The sequence below is a fragment of the Parasteatoda tepidariorum genome, chromosome 1, assembly GCF_043381705.1.
Source record: "Parasteatoda tepidariorum isolate YZ-2023 chromosome 1, CAS_Ptep_4.0, whole genome shotgun sequence".
NCBI classification, from domain to species: domain Eukaryota; kingdom Metazoa; phylum Arthropoda; class Arachnida; order Araneae; family Theridiidae; genus Parasteatoda; species Parasteatoda tepidariorum.
In genome coordinates, this window is record NC_092204.1 from 2,733,944 (window position 1) to 2,746,188 (window position 12,245).

The 12,245-nt window shown below is 30.1% G+C and overlaps 1 protein-coding gene across 3 annotated transcripts; it reads left to right on the top strand.

Moving 5' to 3' along the window:
• The first annotated feature begins 41 nt into the window (after positions 1-41).
• LOC107454076 (adenosine 3'-phospho 5'-phosphosulfate transporter 1) lies at positions 42-8,126 on the top strand. Of its 3 annotated transcripts, XM_043051002.2 has the most exons (5): positions 42-251; positions 399-552; positions 1,780-1,916; positions 4,734-4,757; positions 6,339-8,126. In XM_043051002.2, exons 3-5 carry the CDS (start codon positions 1,793-1,795, stop codon positions 7,418-7,420), a joined length of 1,230 nt encoding a protein of 409 aa, XP_042906936.1. In that variant the 5' UTR covers positions 42-251; positions 399-552; positions 1,780-1,792; the 3' UTR covers positions 7,421-8,126. The 3 variants fall into 3 exon arrangements, with proteins under 3 accessions (XP_042906936.1, XP_042906935.1, XP_015926619.1); XM_043051001.2 differs by lacking the exon at positions 399-552; XM_016071133.3 differs by lacking the exons at positions 399-552; positions 4,734-4,757.
• The last annotated feature ends 4,119 nt before the right edge of the window (positions 8,127-12,245 follow it).

Here is a 12,245-nt window from a genome sequence, read left to right on the forward strand (position 1 = left end):
ATAAATTCTTCAATGTAATCGTAATTATAAGATTAAACATTTTCTTCCGTTCCATTCTATCAGTTTTTAAAGTTTTTGTACTTTATTGTTATATTTCGATACAGTCTTCGAGTTTGTTACGGTGCGACCAGTTCAATAAGTTCGACGGTAACAAATAATTTAACTGATACAGCGTCTATATTTTCTGTCTGCTCTTCGGCACCTCTGCAATTTTTTTAATCATTTTTTGTAAAGAATATGTGATTTATTTGGTAAGTTAAAATTTATTTCGGATTGAAAATAATTGTTGAAACTTCTCTAATGATGAGTACGATGACTAACTGTTCGAGTTAATTTTTTTGTAATTACTCATAAAATAGTTAGCGATGTCTTAATTTTCATTTATCCCCCTTTTATAGGTACTTACTAGACTTAAAATTCGGACGAAAGCAGTGCGAGATCTAATTGAATCAATTTATGGATGTAAAATCTAAAGAAACAAGCATTAATAAATGTTGCCAAACATAAAAAATATTGTCAAACATAAAAAAAGATTGTTAGCATATGTTTTTGGTAAAAAGTGTATTTTAACTATATTCATTTGCTCCACCTCTTTAGCATAAATGATTTTGTTGTTTAAATTCTTAAAGAGATACAGTTAACACTTATATATATTGGTAGAATTTTGTTTTGTTCTTTGTTTTTACACCCTATGCATAGGCGTAGCGTAAAAGACATTCTTTTTGAGTGAAGGGGGTAAAATGTTTTTTTTTTAAAGGATATTTTGGGTATCTCGAAGTTTCCAAAAGTTGGTGATTATTCTGTCACAGATCACGATTTGGAAGTCTTTCCAATATGTATATACATAATAAAATTTTTGCCATGTGTAATAATATGCCAATTTTTTAACCATTATTTTGTGTCTTGTGCAATCTTAGTATGCGTAACGTTTTTAAAAAGTACATAAAGGTACTTATTTTCGTTTTTTCAAAGCCCTTGAGGGGTCTTTTTTATTGATATTTTTTGAAAAAAAAAAAACTTGCTTGAATTTCCCTTTTCAAAAATGAGACTTGTTTCTTTACCATGTCTATTTTCGTCACCTATTATGCAAAAGCGTGCTTTTCACAGGCATGAAAATTTTCAGCTTTTACTCTGATTTCAGCTTTTTTCAAAGCTTTTTAAGCTCCATACATTTATTAATTTCATAATGTTTGATTGTGTTTATGTAGAATTCAGCTTTTTTTGCAAACTGGTACTTTCATCCCTGTTTTCACATTGTTCTATTCAACAATTCATTCGACCACAAACCATTCTAGCTTACATTCGGTCCGTTGCGTAAAAGCGCCACTTATTTTACATATTTGATAAAATACTTTGTATTCAGCAGGTGCATCTACTGAGCTAGGTTCGGTGAGAGTCTTGCACTCTAATGTGCCACTCTGCTGCATTTTGCAAGATATTCTCAATTTCAGGCTTCGTTTTCCTCCCTCTGAATTTGAACCGAAAAATCTCTTGATCATTTTATAATTATGGAAAGAGTTCTTTGTCAGAAACTAGTTGTTTTACCATGATCATGTAAAGACTGAAAATTATTTTGTATTTTCTTAATGTATATAGTGCTTAAAAATATTTTTTGAGTGCTTAAAAGGTGCTTATTGTGTTGAAAGATTTGACTACATATCTTGAATCTAGTCTTCCAAATTTTTAAAAGCTGTTTGATATGAAAATTAAGTAGTTAAAATGCTGATCACCTGACTGAAGTGTTATTCTGTGTCCAACTCAAATGTTTGTTTTTATTAGTTTAATTTAAACCATGGAATGGACAGAGTCGTGGATTTTGAGACTTGTGAAAAATTTACTTGGATATACTACTGTTGCAGTACCTGGTGCTCTGCTAGTGTATTACTCAAAAAAATCAAAATATCTGGACAATACAGGTAGGTTTATTACTGACCTTTTAAACCTTTTATATTATGCCAATAAATGTTGCATTGATTTAGTTATGTCTAGGGTTTAAACTAAAGGTGTGTATAAGTTATAAATGTTTCTTGCCTTTTTGCATTTTAAGTCTGTATCAGTAAATTCAAGAAATCTCAGGGGACACACGTAACATACCCTCCAACTTATGAGGATTTTAAAAATAATTCTTTCTAGTGGTAGCGAACCAAAGTAGAAATTTTTAAAGCAAATGGATCTCTCATAAAACTTTTATCAGAACTTAAGAATCTAGCCATATGGCCTGCACTTTTATAAGTAATAGTGGACAAGTTGCGCTAAAATAAACTTTTTTTTAAATATTTAGACATTAATTTTGCTACCGTCTGAAAAGATTTCTAAAACTACAGAAATTCCGTAGCAGTTGGAGGGTATGCACGTAATATAGTAAAACGGAGATTTGCAGTTAATATTAGTAATATAGAAAAATAGAATGATAGAGTTAATATAAAAAAAGTTAGACCAGGTAAACATAGAATAAATCATGAAGTTCCAATGTTTTGAACTGAATGAAAACAAGTTATGGCGGGATTCGAAAGTGAGGAAATAATCTTGCAGTAATTAATTTGAATCTTGAAACAGGGTTGGGTTTTTGGATGTCCTAAACTGGTTTTGTTTTATGTGGGTTTTACTGCCTTAAAATGTCCTAAACCTTGAACATTGGTAAAGGGTAAAAATTCTATATGTTTAACAATTGTACACATAATAATTATATATATTAATAAATATTTGATGCTTTTTATACAATTTGCTTTAATTTTTAAAGGAAATTAATAAAATAGGAAAAGATTTATAACTTTTGAAGCTTCACAACTCATTGAACAACAAAAGTGAATGCCTTTAAATATGAATAAATTTGCTTTTAATACTGATGAATTATGTCTTTGCAAAAGGATAAATACTGCAATATTGAAAATAATAATAAACTTTTTTAATAAAACCAAAACTTGTCTTCGTTTTATTTTTCACAATATATATTTTTTAAAATTGGGACATAATTTGAGTAAATAGGTTTTGAACAGGCCGGTGGATTAAACCGTGGATTAATCCATTCTGTCCAAAACCTTTGCCAACTCTGCATGGAATAAAAAAAAATGTCACCATTTGAAAATTCATAATTTTACCGAACTCACTTTTCCTTTAATTTCATAAACTAATCTGTTTAGTGTTTTATACTTAACTTTTAACTTTACTTTACACTTAACGTTTTATACTTTACACTTAACATACTTTTTTGTCAATCTTTTTTATAAGCATCAGCCATAAAATTTGCACCACTGGATATTAATTGAAATAATTGTCTTTTAAGTTAACTAACCTGAGCAATGTAGTGTTTCAATATGTAAATATTAAAATCAGTTTAAAAACTATGTATAAACTGACTGAGGCCTTCTATTATCATTGGCAGACAAAATATAAAAAAATAGATGGATTTCATCAATTTTTCCTGCCCTCATTTAAAAAACCCAATAAATATGGTATTTCTTAGTTTATATTTAAGAATATATTTAATATAGTTTTTAAGAAATATTGATATTCATAAAGAGGATACTTCTTTTTACTTCTATGAAATGTTCTGTATTTTTTTGCTTTGCTTTACTTCACTTGATGAGTAAAGGTAAATAAATTTGCTCCAATTATTTTAATTTAATATAGAAATGCCCTATATTTTTTTTCTTTGCTTTACTTTGCTTGATGAGTAAAAGTAAATAAATTTACTAAAACTATTTTAATTTAAAATTTGATCTAGAAATGTACTATATTTTTTTTGCTTTGTTTTGTCTGATGAGTAAAAGTAAATAAATTTGCTAAAACTGCACTCTATAATAAAAAAAATTGACGCACTAAGACGCGCAAAATCGACGCTCGATCAGGCTGGAATGATGCCGACTGGGGACGTATAGTCTTAAGCGACGAATCCCGCTTCCAACTGTGTCCTGCCGATCATCGAAGACGTGTTTGGAGACGCACAGGGCAGGGGATATCCTGCCTTCACTATTGCACGCCAGACTGGCCCTCAACAAGGCATTATGGTCTGGGGTGCCATTTCCTTTGACAGCTGGACCCCTTTGGTCGTCATTCGAGGTACACTTACTGCACAGCGGTACGTCAATGACATCCTAAGACTGTTCCTTTCACAGCGCCCTGGGCTGGGTTTTCAGCAGGACAATGCCAGGCCACATACGGCACGTGTTGCTATGAACTGTCTGCAAGCTTGTCAAACTCTTCCTTGGCCTTCCAGATCACCAGATCTCTCTCCCATCGATCATGTCTGGGATATGATGGGAAGTCGATTGCATCTGGCACGGAATGTTGATGACCTGTTCGAAAATTGGATCGAATTTGGCAGGAAATACCGCAAGAGACCATCCGGGAGCTTTATCGGTCTATGCCACGCCGTGTTGCAGCTTGTATCCAGGCTAGAGGCGGGTCAACACCTTATTGAACTTGTTACTGTAACTCTACAATAAATTATTCAATTGTTCTGAAATTTTAATCATTTACTATTCTGTACATTGTCTTCCTATCCACAAATTTTCGTTTCAATCGGACAACTCCTTCTTGGTGTGTCGATTTTTTTGTTATAGAGTGTAATTTAACCTGCATCTTAATATAGAAATGTACTATATTTTCTGTTTTGCTCCATTTGGTGAGTAAAAGTAAATAAATTTGCTGAAATTATTTTAATTTATAATTTTCTGCAAATTTTTTTAAGATGTGTATCAATGTTAACACCTGAGTTCTTTTCTTTTTAATAGCTTTATCTAGAAGAGCAGCAAAGAGTATGTTTCAATTTTATTTTAAATTATCAACATTATTTGAATTTTATGCAAAATTCAACTGAACTATTACTAATATTTCTCTGTTAAAACGCTACCTTAAATTTGTCAATTATAGTGTTAGAACAATTGTAGGTATAAATTAAGGAATCAATGTTTATAGAAAAAAAATGTAAATGTTTATTCTTAAATTTGATGTTGGACATGTTAATAATATCTGTATAGAATTTTTTTATCATAAATTTAAAATTAAGTAACAATAAATACAGTAGTTCATAAAAAATTATAATTGATACATGATCAAATGTGAATATGCAATTAATTTATAATTACAGTAATGTAATAGTATAGTTTGTCTAAAGTAAGAACTCCTCTAGCCATTCGTGTGAACTCGTGACGGTGACTATGGTAACGAGGAATAACTATTTCAGGTTGGTTTTGGGTCATTGTTGAGGACAGGTTTGGGGTCAGATCAGTGAGAGAGAGGGTATCTTTTTCTTCAGTCTATTGTGTTAGCCCTGGAGTGAAGGCTATCCTCCCTGAAATGTGATACTCTGGTTTCCATAGCAGCAGACAGCCTCTGACTTTGTGGCAGGGGGTGTTCTTACAATAGACAAACTATAAAGTACCTTGCTTATTTAAGGTTGTTTGTTTATTTGTGTAAACATATAAATAATTTTTGAAGCTTTATATAAAATGACTCATTAATTCAAAAATATAAGGAAAATAATGAACTGATTTTTTGTTGCAACTCTAGTGATACAGTAGCGATATTATATGGATTTTTTTTTCTTTTTCAAAAATAGGTAAAAGGGAAGAGCAAATAATGAAAGTTGATATGTTGCAACTGCAATAATGCTTCAGGAGTCTGTTCAGGGCAAATTTACTACCATTTAGCGGTACCTTAACGAAATCAACTTTGGGAAAAACTGTAGTTTCTCAAAATACTTTTAATAAAGCAAGCTCTAAGATTCTCCTCTCTTTCAGTTAAAATTTTGTTTTTGTATGACCTAGTCGAAAATGTTTTCATAATGAAAACAACTTTTAGTGCTAGTACTGTTAAATCCATGTTTTTATTAAATTCAAGTTGAAATTTAACTAAGGACAAAGGTTTTTATGGATTTTTAAAGTTAGATAAAAATTTTAAGCCCAAAATTTTGTAATGGCAAAGTTATTTTTGAATATGTGGGGAAAAACATAAAGATACTTACCAGTCATAAATGATTTTTATTTGTTGTGGCAATTTTTGTAAGTATTTTCTGATTTTACAATATTTTTGTGTTAATTTTTTAATGTAATTATTAGTTTTCACAAATTATGTTTAAAATTTCACAAAAAATTAATTATTAAACAAATTATTAACAAATATTAAACAAATTATGTTTAAAATTTCACCTTGACAGACCCCTGTGCTTACATAAGTTTAAAAAAGTTAAAAAGAGCAATAAATGATAGGGAAGGGAGTATTATATACAATACTATACTCCCTTCCCTATCGTTATATAATACTTTCCCATATATTATAGAATACTTTGTTGTAAAACCTGATCTTAATTAATTGTAATTTACTTTAATTATTCTTAGATAGCTGTTGGGCAAGATATGTTAAACTCTTTGTGCACGGAGAGGAAGAGACAAGATCATCATCAGAAATTCCTATTTCAAAGCCAAAGCATACCAATCTCCAAAAAGCTTTTACGATTCTTTTCTGTTTTTTGGGACTCCAGCTGTCATACCTAACATGGGGTCTGATACAAGAAAAGATCATGACCCAAAATTACCACAATGCTCTTGGTGAACAGGCAAAGTTCACCGACTCGCAGTTTCTAGTCTTCGTCAATCGCTTCTTAGCTTTTATTTTTGCCGGCACGTATGTGTCCTTGTCGAGTCAACCCAAGCACGTTGCCCCCCTGTATAAATACTCTTATTGCTCCTTCTCAAATATTATGAGCAGTTGGCTGCAGTACGAGGCGCTCAAATATGTGAGCTTCCCTACTCAAGTCTTGGCGAAAGCATCTAAAATAATACCCGTGATGGTCATGGGTAAAATCATATCAAAGAAAGGGTATAAATATCACGAATACGCCACCGCCATTGCCATATCTATAGGAAGTGCCATATTTCTGTTATCAGGCAAGAAGTCTAGCGACATAGCCACAACGACCACCGTATCCGGTCTTGCAATTCTCGTGGGCTATATTGTGAGTGACAGTTTTACTTCTAATTGGCAGAGTGCACTATTTAAGCAATATCACATGTCCTCGATGCAAATGATGTGCGGGGTTAATTTCTTCTCTTGTATATTCACGTCTATATCGTTGTTGCAGCAGGGAGGGTTTTTTACTTCATTCCTATTTTTTATCAAGTTTTCTAGTTTTTTATGGGATTGTTTGTTGTTGTCCGTCTGTTCCACCATCGGGCAATTATTTATTTTCTACACCATATCGGAATTTGGAGCGGTCATTTTCGTCATAATAATGACCATCCGACAGATCATTGCGATTCTCTTGTCGTGCTTCATTTATCACCACCCCCTGACTCTCAGTAGAATTTTCGGTGTTCTCATTGTGTTTACGACTGTTTTTCTGAGGATTTATTTGAATCACCGAACAAAGAAACCTGCACCATCCCCTGCAACTGTGCAGGAGAGTACGACTAAGGCGTAAGATCTGATTTGTGTTTTTAAACTTTTATGGCTGTTGAAATTGTTGGTATATATACTAAGTTTTTATTTTGCTTATTTGTGGTATGCTATGCATTTTGAGTTAAAGTTGCTTTTTTTGTTACAAATATACATTAGTTTCTTTTTAAAATTTATTCCTAAGTTTAGTATAAATATGTGTTAAGTTGTTCAATTTATATATTGTATTTTGACTTATTATGGAACTTAAATTATTTTTCTATACAGGAATCTTCCTCTTTATAAGAGTACTGTTAATGTAAATAAGACTATTATTATATAATTCTTATGGTTATAAGTATGAAGAATAATACTAAATTAGTCTGAAAATTTATTTTTAATTAACTGTATGCTTAAAGATATAAGAATATACTTGAAAAAGGTCAACATTCTGAGAATATTCTTCTGGAGCTATAATTAAGGGGTAATCTTTAAAGGAGGAAAAAATGTATTATAACACTTATCTGAGAAGTGTTGTTCTTTCATCATTCTCAAACTGATAAAAAGTTACATTTGGGTGTACTCCCAGAATTGCAGTGACACGCCTACATTGTTGCGGAACTTAACAGAGTTCTTGCAGAAATATTTTTCTTTTAACAAGGGAAAATTTTCAGTTTTCTTTTTTACAGAAGTTTACACATAATAATTGAATCATGCATTTAGATAATGACTTTTTGATGCGCTTAATTTAAGCTGATAGTATCGTAAGTCAATGTAACGTTTCGATTGTATTTTTGGCAATTATTGATATTTATTTTCCCATGGTTTTTAAATATCTCGATTTATTTCAAACAATATGGAAAATTTATATTTTATTTACTATTTGAGGCATTGATTCTATCCAATTTTTGGCGGTTATTGCTATTAATTTCTCAATAGTTTTTAAATCCGATGTTACAATAATTTATTATGCATTTGAGTAACCCTTTTTTTAAGGAGTCCAATTCGCGTGATTTTGTCGTTGATCTTTTTTTTTCTTTCAACTACGGATTTCTTGATTTATAATAATTTTCTTATTGTGATGATTATTTACAGGGTGGCCACCCACCTGGAAAACCTTGAAAACCTGGAATTATCAGGGAATTTTTTTATACTGGAAAAAACCTGGAAATATCAGGGAAATTTGGATAAAAACCTGGAAAAATCAGGGAATTTTAAAGAAAAGTTGGAAATTTTTCTTTAATAATTTTTTTAATTTCACTAATTTAAATTATTTACTAATTTTCTTAATTTAAATTATTTCATCCATTATACCCACTTTTNTCTGAATCTCAGACACGTATGGTTTTTAAGAAAAATTTGTTCGAAAAGTTTTTTTTTTTTTTTTTTTTTTTTCCTTTCAACCATTTATAATAATTTTCTTATTGTGATGATTATTTATTGCGTTACTCCATCCCCCAACAAAATGCGAGAATATCACCCATAATATTAGAATAAAAACTTATTGCGTGTTCAATTAAAAAAAAGTGTAATTTTTTTGTTAACACAGCACTTTTGTTATTTTAAATTAGTAACATATATGTTTGTTATTATTAAAAGTATCTTGCAGAAAGGTATTAGTGGTTTGTCGCTGATAACTGGAAAAAAATCTGCCACAGGGTAATAACACTTGTCTAAGAAATGTTCTTTTATCATTTTTAAGCTGATAAGTTACGTTTAGGTGTACTCACCACATAATAGATAATTTAAAGTTTTTATTTCAAGAATTTTCTTCAAATTATATCTAAAACAGATTAAATTGAACAAAAACCTCAAAAAATGTATTATTTATAAATATAAAAAGCTTTTAGTGTAGGAAAGCACAATTTTTTGAGTGAATGGCCATTTGCACAGCTGGATGAATAACAAAGGGCTGTACGTTGAAAACACGTTGACGACAAATATGATTATTTTTATTAAAAGTATTAGTTTCCTAAGGACTAAATTTTTTGATCAGTGAAATTAGTAATATGTTTTCAGAAAATATAATACTTTTAATTATGTAAATTAGTAGTAGTAAACCCCCACCCCAAAAAAAATATATATAAATGATTGAAAAATAGTTGGATTTATGACGAAATCTGCAAAAATAAAGCTAGTCATCAAGTAATTACTTGATACAAAATTGAGGTATCGTAATATCATATTAATATTTTGTTTTTTTGAATATCAAATGGAATTTCAAAGCACTTACCCTGGAAAAAGCTATCGAGAAACAATATAGTTTTACTATAGAATCTGTGGAAATTGAGTGCACCGAGAATTAATGATTCAAATGTGTGATTCAAAATGTTTGAATTTTTCTTTTATTTTCAAAATTTTTGAATTTTTTTTTATTTAAATTTTTTTTTCTCCATTGTGTTCAGAAGCTTTGTAAGGCCACACATCAACAGCCCAGGTTGTGCACCCCTATTGTAATGTATTCCTTATTTTGCAAAAAAATAGGGAGAAAAATTCTTACTTTGTAGATAAAAAGTTGATTATATTTTTAATAACAACAATACTGTTTTAAAAAATTTCAAGCAAAATTTTACACAGTTTGAAAACTTATCTTCAGATTGTGAAGCTGAGCTTTTATTATTATTTTTTTTAGTATTTTATTCACTTGACTCAATATATTGGTACTGATGTTATGGGCCACAAATGTCTGCTTTTATTTTTTGTAAATAACCAGTTCCTTTTTCTGTATGTGTTCATCTATGGGTACTTAAAAATAATTAAGTGCTCAAAATTGTTTGAGAGAACAATTTTGATAGTTGTTTTTATGTAATAATTTTCAAAGTATGTTGGTTTCATTTCTATTTAGTTACTTTATCAACAATCTCACGCAAACTGTAATAAATTTTAAAAAATATGATCAAATTTAGTAGTTGATTATTTTTTAACTTATTCTATATATTATTTTACTATTTGAGATATAATTTCAAGTGCAAAGATTATTTTAATGTTTTGAGATCAATTTCAAAGAAAAATGTTTTTCTTTAATTTTAATTATTTGTCTTAAAAAATCTTGTGAAGTCCATTAATTTTTAAATAATGTGATCAAATTTATCGATTGTTTGTAATTATGCTTTTTTAAAAATTTTAGTGCTTAAAGAGTATACTTAAAAGGTGCTTATTTTTTGTTGAAAAATCTGGCTACACATCCTGTTTAATAATAATATCAAATGGAAAATTTTATTATGTGAATTAAAATATAGAAGACTGTTTCTGTAAAAAGTGGATCCATGTCCAAAAGTTTATTACCGAACATTTTACGCCTTTGTGTGATAATAAAAAAATTTAGTTATCATCTTCGAACAAGTTAGGTCTATTAATCATTATTTATTTCATTTTGCTAAGATGAAATGCAGTGTTCAATGTTTTAAGTTAAGAAATTAGTTTATTCTGTTACTGAGCTAGGTCTTTATTCTACTATTAATAATTATTTATTTCATTTTGCAAAACTGAAATGCAGTGTTCAATGTCTTAAGTTAAGAAATTCTTTTAAATAAGTTACCAGCAATTCTATGTAAAAATTGCTCATTAGCAAATTTTTTTTTTTTTGTCATAAGTAATCCCTGCAATGAAAATACAATATGTTATATTGTATTTACAGAGGTGTGTTTTTTAGTGTTGATCTGAAAAAGGTATTATTTTCCATATTAAAATAAAGGAGGAATATATATATATATAGTGAACTCTCGCTACTACAATATTCAGTACAACTATAACTTCCTTTATTACGATAATGTTTTGTGGTCTCGACGAACTTGCATTTGAATTAATATCACGCGTCTCTCAATATGATATTCTCTGAAGCAATAAACCCCTGTAAAATGATTTTTATTCCAAATTTCAGCCTCATTTTCTCCATTTATTAATCTTTTGTAATTTCCCCCTATCTTTTCTGACAAGAGAAGACTCACTGCTGACCATACCAAGAGCTTCCTTTCTTTAGAATTGCTTCCCTTATCACTTAAAAATTCACAAATGTAACATTCTTATCTGATTTCATTTCATTCATGCAAAAAGCTGATAATGAGTCACAAATGTCCACAGGCAACACCTGAAAGAGAATTTTTTCTGCAGAGGGTGGGTGGGGCACCATTCACAAAGGAAAATCGTTTTCCTGCTTTGGCTTCAATGCATACTTTGTTTGTTATCTTGACAGTCATAAAAATGAACAAATGAAGAAAAAAAATTGGTTTATTTTCAATAAAAATGCTTTTCAGGGATGTTTAGGATCTTATTTTCTGCATTTATATAAATTGTTTTTAATATTTAACCATAATTAACGCTCTGCCAACTAATTTCTTACATAATATATAAATATATTTATAGTTAATGCATAGAATAGCTGCGAAGCATTTTTGGTGGAATAAATAAAAGCAGTACCTGGCTTAGAAAATCAAACACGGAACTTTACAAATCATATAAAAAACCCGATGTCATTAAATTTATCAAAATTCAAAGGATTAAATGGGCAGGCCACATTATAAGAATGGAGGGTAGCAGGCAACCAAAAAAGTTTTCAGTGCCAGGCCAACAGGTACAAGAAAAAGAGGACGACCAAACCTAAGATTTTTAGACTGACTTGAAAAGGACCTACAAGTTTTAAAGATAATAAATTGGAGAACCTTGGCTAAGGGAAGAATGTCTTGGCATAGGCTTGTTAAGGAGGCCAAGGCCATCCGGGGCTGTCGTGCCAATGAGAAGAAGAAGGGAAGCATATAATAGCATTTAAATTAACAAAAAATCTTATTGTGTTCCCAAAGTATGTAGGCTCTTTATATAACAATGTATCCCTCTACGGCAATGTGTTTATTTGGTCCACAAAATATTGTTGTAGG